At 37.1% G+C, this 17,336-nt stretch overlaps 1 protein-coding gene across 3 annotated transcripts in view; it reads right to left on the reverse strand.

The window, feature by feature from the left end:
• Nucleotides 1-10,525: 10,525 nt before the first annotated feature.
• ST7L (suppression of tumorigenicity 7 like) overlaps nucleotides 10,526-17,336 on the reverse strand; it is an 87,158-nt gene continuing 80,347 nt past the window's right edge. For all 3 annotated transcript variants that reach the window (XM_053591860.1, XM_053591861.1, XM_053591859.1), the window contains one exon: nucleotides 10,526-10,818. In XM_053591860.1, coding sequence (XP_053447835.1) covers nucleotides 10,640-10,818 — 179 coding nt within the window. In that variant the 3' untranslated portion in view covers nucleotides 10,526-10,639. The remainder of the gene's footprint in view (nucleotides 10,819-17,336) is intronic.

The following is a 17,336-nucleotide window of genomic DNA, read 5'->3' on the forward strand; positions in this document are numbered from 1 at the left end:
CTTATTAATATGTCATTATTAGGAATGAGAGGAAATAAAAGAAGATGAAATACATGAGCACAGAGGATTTGTCTTATGAAAATAACTATCTAAATCTAAGGTGAGACGTCTTATGTTACGAATTGTAGAGTTCTTCATTTTATAAGCATTATAATACATAACCACTATTTACAAAAATATGAACTTGAACAGGTATAAAAATGAAAGTACTTCATGTTGCATACTTGAAAAAAGGTAAAGATACCTCTTTCTATGTATCTTCTTATTTGACTTAATGGAATTCAAACCAATAAATTCTTCTAAAAGTAAGGGTACTCTATGAGACTCTATACATATACATACTATTTTTTTTTTTTTTTGAGACAGAATCTCTTTTGGCTAGGCTAGAGTGCAGTGGCACCATCATAGCTCACTGCAACCTCAAACTCCTGTGCTCACATGACCCTTCTGCCTCAGTCTCCTGGGTAACTGGGACCACAGATGTGTGCTGCTGTGTCTAATTTTTTTTCTTATTCTTTATAGAGATGGGGTATTGCTTTGCCCATGCTAGTCTTGAACTTCTGGGCTCAAGCAATTCATCCACCTTGGCCTCCCTAAGTGCTAGGATTATAAGCATGATCCACTGCACCTGGCCTTAGATTGATTTTTGGGGTCACTGTATCTCATGCAAGTCATGTGAAAATAACTCAGCAGTCACTTCCAGTCAAATGAATAAATATTTGAGGATGAACTAATCTATTGTGGCAGTAGCCTTACACTATACTAGTATATCTTCATGCTTGTTTCAAACCCTCTACCACTAGACTATGAACTACTTGTGAGCAGGGACTGTATTTTATACTTTATAAAGTTAACCAATGAATTCAAAACTCCCAAGACTTCCTATATGTTGTAGAACAATTATTACCATATTTTAAAACACTGAGGCACTTAAATAACCTAAAATTTGAGAAGAAATTAAGCCGTACTGGAGTTTCCTCATTCAATAAGCCAGTATTGATTGAAAGAAAACCCTTTTCAGGGTATCCAGGACTCTGAACTGTACATTCCAGTGCAGTTTTTATTTTGTTTTGTAAAAGTGGTATTATACTAGCGAAAAGTCACCAAGAGCAAGTTAATAAGAAAAGTCTTCACAGCCAGGGCTTAACTGAATTAGAATCCCTGAGCTCCCAATACAGGCTAAACCCTCAAAAGGATCAGAGTCAAGTAAATTAAAAATCCAGCTGAATTTTATCAAAGGGCAAAATTTCAAGTTTTGAGTACCCTAGCATCCAAGGATGAATTATGTATAAGATTAGCTAAGTGCCTTCATCCACACCCCAGCCAGAGAACATTTTTTTATCTCAATGTGACTGAAGGAAAAACAGCAATGTATTTACCTGCCAAGAACAGTTGTGGCTGTACTCTAGATAGGAGTCTAACAACACTGAGGGATTAAAATTTAATTGTAAACCTCCTGCTACCTGAGAGTAAAAGCTTGAACTCTGGCTCCAGAAAGAAATTGGGATTCCAGCACATTGAATAGATGAGGACAAGGGCTGGCATGTTCCTAACAAAGAGTGTGAGAATATGTTTCCTCCTTAAATCATTTCCCAAACTCCTTCTTTTCCTGTACGTCACACTGGTCATATGCAAGGTGCTTACTGGAAATATTAGTCCTTTTCTACACTTGGAGAAGTAAATACATGTTTTATGTCCACAATATTTGAAATTACAGGATGAGGCCAGAAGGTGATTATGTGATCTGAATTCTCTGAATCAGTTCTTTTAATCCATTGAGCATCACCTGAAGCACAGAGCATGTCTTTCACTGTCAAGGTGGGCCTAAGACAATCTTTTTTTTTTGACCTAAGACAATCTTAACGTTATTATGGAACAAAGATAATTTTTTTCCTTACATTCAAACAAAATGCCATTAAAATCTAATCTTTTTTTTTTTTTTTGAGATAGTCTCACTTTGTTGCCCTCAGTAGAGTACCCTAGCGTCATAGCTCACAGCAACCTCAATCTCTTGGGCTCAAGCTATCCTCTTTCCTCAGCCTTTGCAGTAGCTGGGACTACAGGCACCCACCACAATGCCCAGCCAAATCTAATCTTTTATTAGGTCACATTAGCATTAAGGAACACACCTAGGTTTCCTACCTATTGAAGAAGTATATCTGTTACCTAAAATTCCCAATTTATTAATAAGAAAAAAATTCCACACATTTTATTTCAGACCAAAAGTTTATTATGATCAGTATAACTTTGCCCATAATCCTTCACAAACTTTCCTTTGGATTTTGAAAGAATACTAACATTGAAAGACATACATTTATACCTTACGTTAAAAAGTTTTTAATGTGTACAATTTCTGAGTCAAATTCCCCCAAATCATTACAAACCAGGGCCTAGAGCTGCTTTAGTATTATTGTACTTTTAAAGTAGTTAGAGAGTCCTTTATGCAGTAATGAATGTGATGTAAATGACAAAACAGTGTTCTTTCTTAAGTACCTAACTAGCAAGAAGAGGAAGGAAAGACAGAAAAACAAATGCATATTCTTTATTTTAAACCCCCAGAATTCATCAAACCAACTACACAATAATAAGAGTTCCCCCAGGCAGATTGTTTGCCTACTGGTATCTTTGCCTTTGCAGTAAGCATTTCGCCAACCTAAGTATTCTTTCTATTTTTCTGACAATCCTCATCAGCCTCTTCATTTGAAACTCTTCTCTAAATTACATTCTCATACGAAGACTTCTTTCAAGTCTGGACTATTACCACTATTACCACTGGACTATTACCACTCATCACTCTGGATTCTCTCAGCATTACTGAATCTGATTTGAAATTTATTCTTTTGTACTTGTTTTGGTGTAAGTTGTGATGTGCTATACGATAGAGACCAAAAAATAACTATCATGGCTAAAAGCAGCAGGCTACCTTATCTCTATTGTGAAGTTTTAGGTATATCACTTAACTTTGTGGGTTTTTTTTTTTTGTAGAGACAGTCTCTCTCATTTTATCGCCCTTGATAGAGTGCTGTAGCGTCACAGCTCACAGCAACTTCCAACTCCTGGGCTTAGGCGATTCTCTTGCCTCAGCCTCCGGAGTAGCTGGGACTACAGGCGCCTGCCACAATGCCCGGCTATTTTTTTGTTGCAGTTTGGCCGGGGCCGGGTTTGAACCTGCACCCTTGGCATATGGGGCCAGCGCCCTACTCACTGAGCCACAGGCACCGCCCCGGGTTTTTTTGTTTTTTTTTTGAGACAGAGCCTCACTTTGTTTCTCTGGGTAGAGTGCTGTATTGTCATAGCTCACAGCAACCTCAAACTCTTTGGCTCAAGATATTTTCTTGCCTCAGCCTCCCAACTAGCTGGGACTACAATACCAGACTAATTTTTCTATTTTTAGTAGAGACAAGGTCTTGCTCTTGCTCAGGCTGATCTCAAACTCTTGAGAGTTCCACCTGCCTCGGCCTTACATCACTTAACTTTGAAAACTCACACTTCCCATCTATGATATTAGATTACAATCTGTCCTCCAATGGCTCTAGTAAGAATAAATGAGAATATAAGTATAAACGCTCAAAAAAAGATAAGGACTAACAAAGTTCAAGTTACTCTTGTTTAGAATTATAATATATTAAGCAGCCTTACTTATGTAGTTCTTTTGAGTATTAGAAATTTGATTGCTAGGGAAAGGGGGCAAAATTCAAGTAAAAAGCTAAAAACTGTTTCTTATGATTATAATTTTCTTCTGTATCCCATTATTCTCTCCATTTAGAGGTCTGTGCTAGGTCTGCAAAAGATAAAGATGTTTTCTAAAACAAAGATCAGTGTGTTTCCTAGCGTGAATTTTAATATCACTAGAGTAACGGATTTGGAATGAGCAATTTACATCAACATCTAAGCTAAAAACTGCTAAGTAGCCCACTAAGTACCACTAAGTGCCTCCAGTGGTAATGATTTAAGCAATAAATAAGTAGTAGCAGTTAGTGACAGGACGTCCTAAATTTTAGCACTGAGACTTTCACTTTGAGGAGGGGGAAGGATGATTAAACATACTGCCAAACAAATTCAGGGAGAGCTTTTGTGAATCTGATACTTGACAGATTCATGTTAATAAGAAAAGGGTGCTTTCCACAAACTTGAAAACTGAATTAAGCCCTGGAGAAAGAACATAGATATGCATTAAAAAGTATATTTTCCCAACTTTCATTCTTATTTTCCCACTTTGAAAAGAGGAGTTTAGTACTTAGAGAATTTAGACAAAGAAGACTATTAGCAACTCCACAATTTTCTCCATCTCGTTCTTTTTGATGGAAAACAGTGAGGGTAAAACATAAAAAAATACCCTTATAGGAAGTAGAGAGCATTTTTTCTTTTGATGCAAATATCCCAGTTAATAAAGAAAATCAAAATTGGATATGTCAGACTATCCAAATAAAGACTTTAGGTTAGTTTCTCACCATTGAGAGATAGAGAGAAAGAGAGAGAGAGTATGTATAAAAAGACATTAGGAGCACCAACATTGGTATAAAAATGCAAACATTTAAAAATTTTCACCTGTCACACAACAGGCTCATTTTATTCTCTATATTGTTTCTGAAAAATGCCCCAGATGTGCATTATTGTGGAAATAGCACAGTTACAGAATATTTTATAGAAATACAAGTCTAGCTATAATTTAAAAGTTTTAAAAACTGTATCAGTTCTTATGAACAAAGAAATCTCAGGTTTGAAAAATAATTCATTTTTAAACTAAGTGAAGAGTGGTCAGGCACGGTGGCTTATGCCTGTAATCTAGCACTCTGGGATGCCAAGACGGGAGGATCACTTTAGGTCAGGAGTTCAAGACTAGCCCGAGCAAAGAAGACCCTGTCTCTACTAAAAATAGAAAAATTATCTGGGTATTGTGGTAGGCGCCTCTAGTTCCATCTACTTGAGAGGCTGAGGCAGGAGGATCACTTGAGCCTAGGAATTTGAGCTAAGCTGTGAGCTAAGCTGATGCCATGGCACTCTAGTCCTGTCAACAGAGTGAGACTTTGTCTCAGAAAAAAATTTGAAAAACAAAGTGAAGAAATTTATTTAAATGTCAGTTTAATTTATGAATGTAGCCCTATGTATTTAATAAAGATGTATACAACTGGGCGGTGCCCATAGCTCAGTGAGTACGGCGCCAGCCTCATACACCCAGGCTAGCGGGTTTGAACCCAGCCCAGGCCAGCTAAACAACAATGACAACTGCAACCAAAAAAAAAAAGCCAAGTGTTGTGGTGGGTACCTGTAGGAACTGAGGCAAGAAAATCACTTAAGCCCAAGAGTTAGAAGTTGCTGTGAGCTGTGATGCCATAGCACTCTACCAAGGGCAACATAGTGAGACTCTGTCTCAAAAAAAAAAAAAAAGAGAGATATACAACTATTATAGGTTTTTGGCATTAAGTCAGATGGAGAATATAAATAAAGATCTTTCACCCGTGAATAATTTTCATGTCACTGATTAGAACCTTTATTATTATTATTTTTTTATTTGAGACAGAATTTCATTCTATTGCCCTGGGTAGAGTGCTGTGGAGTCATAGTTCACAGCAACCTCAAACTCTTGTGGCTCCAGTGATCTTCTTGCCTTAGCCTCCTGACTAGCTGGGACTACAGGCATATGCCACAACGACTGGCCAGTTTTTTTTTCTATTTTTAATAGAGATGTGGTCTTGCTCTTACTCAGGCTGGTCTCGAACTCCTGAGCTCAAGCAATCCACCCATCTCAGCTTTTTGAGATCCTCAGTGCTAGCCATTGCGCCTGGTCTGGTTAGAACTTTTTTTTTTTTGGCCGGGGCTGGGTTTGAACCCACCACCTCCGGCATATGGGACCGACGCCCTACTCCTTGAGCCACAGGCGCCGCCCTGGTTAGAACTTTTAAAAATAATCCAGAACACAAGTATAAGAGGGACTCTATATAACAAATGCAAATATTGTAACCTAATTGTTTATGCCCTCACATTTGCCTGAAATAAAAAGAAAAGGGTGGAAGCAAGCAATTCAATAATAAAAATTTTGCAATAATACAAAAAATAAAAATAATCACATATTTTTCTATTAGTATATATTAACATATAATTGTTTATCAGCTTCCTTAGTTGTGAAGATGATCTTTACTTTGGAAAAAAAATAATTAGAGTAGTGAAAAAATCTTCCAAATGTTTGCTCACTATTCAGTATAAGACACTTAGCATTTATATCTACTTATTATTTTTAAAAAATGCAATTTGGGAAGAAAAATTTTAATTATTTTTGGGAAGGGGCTAAAGAAACCCCAGTGAGACATTTTTGTAGAGAAGTTCTTTGTTAGTGTAACATCTGACCTTCTATATCTTTGGAAATCATGCAACTTGGCTAATGTAGTCCTTAAAGAATTAATCAAGCAGATTGTAAGGCCCTAGTTACAGTGGAGCCAGCCAATTATGAGTTGCTCAGAAATTCATCATTGGCATGTCCAACCACATTTTCCCACATAAAGATTAATAAAAATATGTGAAAACAGGGCCCATTCCCGCCCAAGCACAGCTACAATGTGCATTTAGTGAAATAAATTTCAACAAAGTTTTGCCTTAGTAAAACAGGAAATTTATTTGGGAATCTTTTTGATTTTTGTCTTTATCTCTGACACCCTTTTTTTCTATCAACATTGCAAAGGGTGCCTTGATTAGTTAAAACTCAAATAGAGAATTTATGTTCAAACACACTTCTGAACTCAAAGCACTAAAGTCACATGCCACAAGCCTGAATTCATCAGTAAGTTAGTGAAATCCCCAAAGACCATCTTTAAGTCTTTTCACTGTTGTGATAACACCCTCCCAGGCCTTACTAAGAAGAAAGCTTTTCTTACAGGATAGAAATGAAGGGGGCAGAGTAGATGAAGATTGGTTCTCTAAGGAGAGGGCAGTGTTGCTCTTAAATAAAGAAGCTCCTTTCAGATAAGCAGAATCAGATTCCAGTTTAGTTGGCTTGCTGGCTACCCTTACTTTGAACTCTCATATTTAACCCAGCAGGCTTCAAAGCAGGTGAGAAAATGACCTACCACTTAAAAGCAATTTTTCCTTTTTCAGGAATTCTGGCCTTGGAGAATATCAGCTCTGATATCAGCACATTCCACATCTCCGGGGATTTATGCAACTTTTTTTCACTGCTCTATGTCTAATGTCAGATTCAGTTTTCATCTCAGCCAGGGGAAAAATCAGGGAAAACAATCCTAAATTGCTAAAAATGAAGTCTTATTTCACATAGCTTTACACTATGCAAAAGAAGAGGCAGTAAAAACGAGCCATTCAAGTTCATTCCCTTTTATTTATGTAAATCTGATGTATAGTAAAAATTATTAAATATCAGTCTCTACTGCTTGGCTTCACAAAAAAGCAACTTTTATAACAAATACATTTTAAGGAATTCTAATTGAATTTGCTCTAGCACTTGAGCTAACACAAGATGATTAGGTAAAGAAAGGAAAATAGAAACAATGAAGAAATCTACAAAATTTTCTTAAGTTACTTTTACTTCCTAAATAGAAAAACAAGTATGTTTCAAAGATTCTTCATCAATGTCTACTTTAGCCACCAAATTGTTGACTTCACTGAAAATCCTAACATAGGCAGTCTGCAACTAACCAACAGGTTCTATTCTTCAAGAACTGAAGTGCCTGGAGGTGGAATATATATCTCCACTTTTACATAAGCACAATGTACCAGAAGTATAGTGCTAACATTTATTTGGGAATTTTTTAAAAATACAAATACTGTTGTATTTTTAAAAATGACATTCAACCACCCCATTTATACTACCAGTGTCTATGGAAAAATGCACTTTGAACAAACTGTTAGGACTTATCTCCTCAAAACATGAATAGGGTAGGTAGGGTTCCCCACTATTGTTGCATTTGGTGGTGATGATGATGTTAAAAGAGACAACAACGGCCAACACTTACCCACTTTTTACTGTGGGCAGACATGGTCCTACATGGCCTATTTCAAACTCCCTTAATTCTCACTAAGGCCTTTGAGAGGTAGTACTAGTTTCATTTAACAATTAATAGTGGAAAGGGTTAAGTAACTTACCTGAGGTTGTATACACAACCAATAAGTTTCAGGGCTGGAATTCAAAGCAAAGCAGACTGCCTCCAGAGTTTATGATCATATATGATGGTACCCCCTTCTCCTTGACAAGGCGGCACTATCCAAGTGTTCTAAATTCCTCATATTCAGGGCAGAGTAGAGCAGGGCTTCTCAAGTTTTAAATGTGCACACAAGATCACCTGGGAATCTTGTTAAAATGCAGATTCTGATTCTGGAGGTCTGGAGGGTGCCTAAAGTTCTGCCTTTTCAACAAGCTCCTGAATGATGGTGAGTGTTCCTAAGTTCATAGACCACACTTTATGAAATGGTAAAGGAGCATTTGAGCTTCTAATTCCCTTGCTGTTTGATAAGGCATTTATATGTAGTGTTCATAAGCTGAACACTACCTTACACTGTAATCATATTCCATTAACTGTGAAATAGAACCTGCTCTTGAAACTGCTGAACAACTATTGATTTGCAGGTACTTTTATTAAATACTTAGTTCAGAAAAATGTAAAATGTATATATAAAGGTCACAGGGATAAAGGGGGGTTATAAAAGTTCATTGTCGGGTACATTTTTCACATTATATACCACAACTATACAAATACCAAAAGGTAGTGAAAAAATGCTTGTCTATTGTTCATCAGCTCGAGTCACAGTATATCAATTCTTTTGGTTTAAAAAAAGAAGCTTCCACTTTTAAATATGTAATTATTCATTCTCTGACCCTGCTAGAGGAGTGCCAAGGAACTTATGCTATGGAATCCTATAGGCTCTTCTGGTGCCAGTAGTGACCTCTTAGGTAACGGCAGACACTATACAACTAACATTGATGGATAGAGTGTACATGTTAATGTGTACATTAAAATTAATGTACACATTAATTTTAATCAGTACCTTATGGAAATACACATTAATTTTAATCAGTACCTCATGGAAATACACTACTAACAGTTGTTACATATCTATTCCAGATTCTAGATCTCCCTTCTTGGTCTATTATACCACCTTCCCACTCCAGTGCCCTGAGAGAAACCCAAGAATCATCTCTGAGCCCATTGCTTGCCTATGATCTCAAGTACACAGGTATATATTTTTTTCCCAGTTGTTAAATGGATGGGATTACCTTTTTATTCCATTTTCTTTCCATGCCAGATTACAGAGTAAGGTCAGTTTGAGATACATTCACCTATCAACACCATTGCAAACAACAAAGTTATGGTTCTGATCATTAAACTTCCTTTTTACACTGAAAGGAAAGAGAACAATCTCCAACCCAAGTATCTAGACTCCCCAAACAATAGTGGAAAGTAAGTCTTTTTTTTTTTTTGTAGAGACAGAGTCTCACTTTATGGCCCTTGGTAGAGTGCGGTGGCCTCACACAGTTCACAGCAACCTCCAACTCCTGGGCTTAAGCGATTCTCTTGCCTCAGTCTCCCAAGTAGCTGAGACTACAGGCGCCCGCCACAAAAGTAAGTCTTTTTGAATCAAGCGCAAACTCAGACTCCTAGGCCTAAAGCCTGTGGCAACTTAACACATTATATAGTTGATTTTCAGGGAAAAAGGAAAACCAGTGTTCTTACCACTGGTCTCAGAAGAAAGCCAAACTAATCCTTATGTCACCAAATAAACTGTTCTTAAGGCAGGAAAAGAAATTGTTACAGGGATTTAGAATGGAGGCACAAAGAGAAAAACTACAGAAAATCACTAAAAAGGCTAGTTTTTCTATGGTTCTCAGTGCTTTTATATTTAGGAAAATAACGAATCAGTAGTTTCATTTTGTGTTTTAACACTTATTACTTGGTAAAAACACAAAGATGTACAAGGATGCATTTTTTAAAAGGCTTGGAGACTCAAAGGAAATTAACTCTGGTAATTTTACTTTGAGCCAGTGACATCAATTAATAAGTTTATGTAGAAGAGTAAATAGTCATGGGAAACTTTCTCTAACATCAGTCCTGAAGTACTTCCTGGGTCAGGAAATTAGAAAGCAGTTCAAAATTAATGGGTAAAAATGAAAGTAAAGGTCTATATGTGGTTTGGGGAAGGTCAATAAGCACAAGCAGACACAACTGGAGACCTTTTGTGTGTACAGGTACTTTCTTGCCCAGGGCAGCGTCTCATCTGTCCCTCCTACCCCACTTATTTTCCACCCTAGTCGTATTCTTGAATTTAAAGTTCAAAAATTCTTAGAACTAATGATTTCATTTAAATTAAAAAAATCAATTCTTGTTTACGAAAAAGGGAATTTTTTAAATGCCAAAAAATCCACTGATTGTAAAAAAGAATCGGATTGTTCTTTAGCTGATAATAATTGATGTTTATCACCAAAAGTTATCTACAAGAACCAACTTTATACATTATAGTTATACTGTACACTGCAAACTTTTAAGCAACAGAAATACAACTTAAACCGCAAAAAACTTACGTTTTTGACATATTTATGGCAATAACTTTACAAATCAATTCCTGTAATTTACTATAACAAATATCTTCTGTTCAATTGGATTAGCACAAGCAGATCAGAGATGGTTTCTTGTGTGTTTTACAAATACTCTACACAAGTCCTTGAGATCATACTTACAGCTTTAGCAAATATACCCATGATTTCAGGAAACTGGTGTGTGAGAAGGGCTATCACTGCCGTAGAAGAACACAGTCCTGCTGTGAAATGTATGAAAAAAGGAAGCTCCTTCTTTGGGTAGACAGAAACATGATGAAATGCTGCAAGAAGAAAAGAATGAAGTTTATTTCAGAATACAGTGTAAACCAGTCTTAATATTTTCTAATGAAATCTATTTTTAACAACTAAAAAGGAAAACATTTGTTATAAAAAGTGTGAGACAGCCTAAGCAACGTAATGAGACTCCATCTCTACAAAATATAGAAAAATTAGTCAGGTATGGTAGTGCACACCTGTAGTCCTAGCACTTGGGAGGCTGAGATGAGAAGACAGCTTTAGCCTAGGAGTCTGAGGTGGTAGTAAGCTCTGATTGTACTCTAGCCTGGGCAACAGAGGGGGACCCTGTCTCACAAAACAAACAAACAAACGAACAAAAAACCCATAGGAAGTCTCTGACCATGCAAAGTAGAAGCAAGTTATCCATTATTTATTCCAGCATCAACAGCATATCCACACAGCCAGATGACTATACTATGACCCGGGAACAGGATGGCATTGTGGGAAAGAAGGCTGATTATAAAGATATGCTGAGGTGGTTTTAAAAAAGAGCTTTGTCACTTATTAGCTGTGTGATCTATGTGTGTTGCTATGGAGTTGTTATAATGAACACTGTAAGAAATTTGAGTTGCTATTAATTCTTATTCTTTGGGAGCTCAAAAACTAGTATAAAGAGACAAACATGTCATTAAAGATTTCCCAGAACCATCAGTTAATAACTTTACCCAGTTATTAATGCATTCTATATGTGGCATTACATTAAGCACTGCAAAAACTGAACTAGAAAACCAAAGCCCTAGGATTCTGGCCACAAATGAAGTTCCTTGTTTTATTTTACCACATTTACACATTTACTCAGATATTACTTTTCTGATGATTGGATTTTTCATTATCAATTGTATCCAAGTGTCTGTATTTTATTTGAAATTTGAAAATACTTAAATAACAATACTGAGATGAGCCTATTACAGTGCCTGATACTCAGTAAGTGTCTGTTAAACTGAGAGCTATTCTGGGACTTCATTAGGCCAGGAAGTTGACTGCTCAGGGCTGGATACTAACCCAGTAACTCCTAATATAATATCCTGCACTAGTAAGGGATGACTAATTCAGTGCTGAACCAAGGCCAGCTATAAATTTCACTTTTTAAATATGATGATTCACAGAGAAGATTATACCTAAGCTACTTTATATACCAAAAATCAAACTCATCAAAAATGCAGAAAATTTTCAGAGCCATTGAGCCACGATCAAAGTAAAAGCACACCAGAACTGAATGTTTTAAAGTTAGAAACATTGGAAAGTGTACAGAACAATGTGCTTTCAGCACCCAAAGAACCAGTTGGCAGTGCTTTCTGGCCTGTCCTTCTGCCATGAGAAGCTAACTACTACTTTTTCCCAACTTCAAACCAAGAGGATTAAACCCTGGTATTTGAAAAGATAGGAAATACATACAAGACAGTAAAATTAATAATACTAGCTAAACTATATATTTTGTGGTTTGAAGTGATTTAATTTATATTAGCTCACTTAATTTTTTCAATAACCCTAAGAGATAGTAAGACTCCCACTTATAAAGAAAAAAACTTTCTAACTTTAGCAATAAAATTTCCTAAAATTGGAGATTTTTATATAGTAGGAGAAACCTATTTTTTTTTTTTTTGGATTGCTTTCTGTAGATTCATTTGTCAGTCAATGTTTGGCTAATATATCAATATAATGAATGACTGAATAGCAAAGAAACACTCCCTTGGAACGAAAGTTCAAATTTCATCACTGGCTTGCAGAGAAAAATTTTTCAGGAGGCATAAAAGACAACTAAATAGCTATGTGAACTAGGGGAATAGTTCAAGTCTAAACTTATGAGGTCTGTAAGCAAATTCCAGAACACTGTAAGTCATATAAAGGTTGAAGGAAAATGAAAAACAAAAAACATTAAGTACTCTTGGGTATTAAAACTCCACATTATTAAAAATGTGTTCATTCTACCAAAGTCAGAGACAGAAAAAATACTCTAAGAACATATAATACAATCAAATAGCCCCCAACATCCCCAGCATATTCCTCCTCTCCTACATCCTGCAGTTTGCATCCTATATGGCGTTAGAATTTAAAAAATCTTTCCAAAAAGCAAACTAGTCTTGTCCCTTATGGCTCTAACAACATGATAATAACCCTGATTTTTTTTTTTTTTTTTTTGAGCCTGAGTCTCATTCGATCGCCCTGAGGTTGAGTGCCATGGTGTTATCATAGCTCACAGCAACCTCAAACTCTTGACTTAAGCAATCCTCTTGCCTCAGCCTCCAGAGTAGCTGGTACTGCAGTTGTCGGCCACAATGCCTGGTTAATTTTTCTATATTTAGTAGAGACAGGGTCTTGCTCTTGCTCAAGCTGATCTTGAATTCCTAAGCTCAATCAACCTGCTCCAGCCTCCCACAGTACTAGGATTATAGGTGTGAGCTATAGCACCCAGCTTATAATGAGCCTCATTTTATTCATATAAAAGCTGACCTAGTATTAGACAACTATTGTAATGATTTACAAAGGGGGGCATTATTTTAGGATTTTTTTTTTTTTTTTTTTTTGAGACAGAGTCTCATTATGTCACCCTCAGTAGAGTACTGTGGCATCACAGCTCACAGCAACCTCAAACTCTTGGGCTTAAGTGATTCTCTTGCCTCAGCCTCCCAAGTAGCTGAGACTACAGGCACCCACCACAACGCCTGGCTATTTTTTGTTTGTAGTTGTCATTGTTGTTTGGCAGCCCTGGGCTGGGTTTGAACCTACCAGCTCCAGTGTATGTGGCCGGTGCCCTAGCCGCTGAGCTACAGGCGCCAAGCCTGTTTTAGGCTTATTAATATTCTATAATTTAAGATCCATTCCTTCACCTTAAATAGCCTTGTTCTTGTTAAATAGAAAGATAACAAGTACTACTGTCAGCACCCTAGAAGGGAAAGTGAAAGTTCTCTTACTAATGACCTCCTAACTGCTAAAGTCAATAGGTTCTTCTCAGTAACTAACCTTACCACAATATCTCAGATTCTCCTCCTTACTTGGAAAACTGTTCTCCCATTTAGTTTCTAGGATAGCTAGTTTTAGTTCTTCTTCTTTCTCTCTGATCACTCTTTTATGATGTGAATCTTTGACTCTTCTGCCATCCATTTCTTTGCCATGGTGCCACCCTCAGTTCACTTCTCATTCTATTGTTTCCCTTAGTGATTTCATTTATATATAGGACTTCTTTTGCTACCTGGAAAATGACTTTGAAGATGACTCCAAAGTCTATCTTGTGAGATGGGCAGAGAAAGAGTTATTATAACTCCTGGTCATTTTGTTTACACAACCTGATTCTGTCCCTAGGCCACCCTCGATTGGACAGGAAAGGAACACCTGGACAAATGTCATTCTCTCTCTCAGAAGTTTCAGAAGTAGGAATGAAATATTATTCATCCTGTATTGTTTGCCTCAGCTGATGGCATGTAAACACTTAGCCAAAGGGGCATCAAGTTTGGCCACAATGCTGTCTATAAAGGGAAAGGGGTAAAAGGATGAAGCAGATTCACTAAGAGAAGCAAATAGGAGAGAGAATACAAAGAGGACAGGAGTCTGAGGAGGGAGAGTATCTCCTGGAAATCCTAATGACCTTCTAGTTCCTGGTTCCTTTCCTTTCTGAGGTCCAACTGGTAATTGCTGCTTCTGAATTCTTTGATAACCAGTGTTCTTCCCACAAATTCTCATTTATGTTTAAGCTAGTTTATTTTTATTTATTTATCTATCAAGACAGAGTCTCACTATGTCACCCTTGGTAGAGTGTCGTGGTGTCACAGCTCACAGCAACCCCAAACTCTTGGGCTTAAGCAATTCCCCTGCCTCAGCCTCCCGAGTAGCTGGGACTGCAGGTGCCCGCCCAGTGCCCGGCTATTTTTTGTTGTTGTTGTAGTTGTCATTGTTGTTTAGCAGGTCCGGGCCGAGTTTGAACCCACCAGCCTCAATGTATGTCACTGACGCCCTAATCACTGAGCTACAGGCACAGAGCCATGTTTAAGCTACTTTAAAGTGGCTCTCTGTTACTTATGCCCAAAGTATGCCTACAACATTTACTATTTATATATTACATGTACACTTTATAATGTACATATCACTTACAAATTTATCTTACATTCATTAATTATTTAGAAATATAAAATATAAAGCTTTTATGTATTGTGTTAGGTAGGTAATAAAATACTTAAGAATATAAATACAGGGCGGCGCCTATGGCTCAGTGAGTAGGGCGCCAGCCCCATATGCCGAGGGTGGCGGGTTCAAACCCAGCCCCGGCCAAACTGCAACCAAACAATAGCCGGGCGTTGTGGCGGGCGCCTGTAGTCCCAGCTGCTCGGGAGGCTGAGGCAAGAGATTCGCGTAAGCCCAAGAGTTAAGAGGTTGCTGTGAGCCATGTGACGCCACAGCACTCTACCCGAGGGCGGTACAGTGAGACTGTCTCTATGGAAAAAAAAAAAAAGAATATAAATACATATATATATATATGTATATATATACACATATATATGAGATATTACACAGGCAATATAGTCAGAGCTTGAACGTACTTATTTCCTCCTCCTAGTCCCAAACCTGCTCCTCCTGCCATATGATAGATTTGCCATTTTCTAAGTCACCCAACTCAAAAAATTGAGAATTGCTTTGAACTCCTAAAGAGACAGGGCCTCTCACCTCAAACTTCCTTATAATCTATGCCACACACATAGCACTTAACACATTGTCCGTCAGTCTTTCTATTAGCCTGTGAGCAGCCTAGGAGTTCAGAATAGAGTAAGAAAGAAAGGGTACTAATATTTAACATTTTTGTTCAGTACTTAACAACATGCAAGACTTGTTTTATTTATAAGAACAAACAAATGAATTTTACTAACTTAAAGAATATTTATTAAATGGCAATTTTTGCAGTTTTTTTTGTTTGTTTTGGCCGGGGGCCGGGTTTGAACCCACCACCTCTAGTATATGGGGCCGGCGCCCTACTCCTTTGAGCCATAGGTGCTGCCCTATTGAACAGCAATTTTTATGGTAAATATTATAGAGACACAGGGACGACAAAGAAAATCTTGGCTTTCAAAGAGTTTCAGCCTAAAAAGGGAGATTAAGGCTGGGTGTGGTGGCTCACACCTGTATTCCTAGTACTCTGGGAGGCTGAGGCAGGTGGATCCCTGGAGTTTAGGAGTTCAAGATATCAGCCTGAGCAAGAGCGAGACCCCATCTATACTAAAATAGGAAAAACTAGCTAGGCATTATGTAGGTGCCTATAGTCCCTACTACTTGGGAGGCCAAGGCAAGAGGATTGCCTGAGGCCAAGAGTTTGAGGTTGCTGTAAGTTATGATGCCATGGTTGTCTACCTAGGGCAACAGAGTGAGACTCTGTCTCAAATAAATAAACAAATAACTAGAATAAAAAGGGAGATTAAGAAGTGCACAAAGCACTTTGAGAGTTCAGAGAAAAAACTTATCACTTCTCTTAGCAAATGGAGGAAAATAAAAGACTCCAGAAGAAAAATACCAGCATACTCCACTTCTCATAATCTCTCCTACTAAATTTTTATCTACCTGTTTGAACTTTTCAGCTCATTAAATGTATTTTTTTTATTTTTTAGCTCATTAAGTTTGATGATTATAAAACTGCAACTTTCCCTTCTTATACCTCAGTTCTAATGGCTCAGGATTATAACAACTGGCACAGGTTTACATCATATAAGGAAACACGGTACTAGTGTTTATAACCTGCAGCAGGCTTACTTCTCATTAAATCATTAAAAAAAAAATTAAAACAAATTTACCAGCTCAGGAGTGAGTGGATGATAATACAGCTGAAAAACAGTGTAGACTCTTCTTTTCAGAAGTCTGGCTTCCTGAAGGCAGGAACTAGACAGAATCACTCTGAGTAATGATAACCCTATATATTTCTGGTTCTCCCCTAACACTCTGACTGCTCTTTTTCACATTGGGAAGTTTAGCCCCTCCTACTGTATTCTTTGTAAAGACTGTTTTGGCTATTATGAATTATTTACCTTTCCATATAAAATTTAGGATCAGCTTGTCATTTTTACAAAATCTGTTCTGGGATTCTGATAGAGTTTATACTGAATCTATAGATCAATTTGGGAAGACCTGTCATCTAAATAATATTGAGTGTTCCAATCCAGCAACATAGAATGTCTCTCCATTTATTTAAATTTTCTTTAATTTCTTTCAGCAGTATTTTGTGGGTTTACTGTACCAGTATTACATTTCTTTGTATAAATTTATTCCTAAGTAGTTTGTACTTTTTGATGCTATTGTGATTCGAAATGTTTTCTAAATTTCATTTTCGGATTGTACATTGTGAGTATGCAGTTATCCAGTTAATTTTTGTATATTGGTCTTATACCTATACTACAACTTTGTTGAACTCATTAATTAGTTCTAATAATAGTTTTATGGATTTCTTAGGATTTCCTGCACAAAGGATCATATTAAACTGTGAATAAAGGCAGTTTTACTTCTTCCTTTCCAATATGAATACCTTTTA

Source organism: Nycticebus coucang, chromosome 5 (assembly GCF_027406575.1).
Source record: "Nycticebus coucang isolate mNycCou1 chromosome 5, mNycCou1.pri, whole genome shotgun sequence".
NCBI lineage: Eukaryota > Metazoa > Chordata > Mammalia > Primates > Lorisidae > Nycticebus > Nycticebus coucang.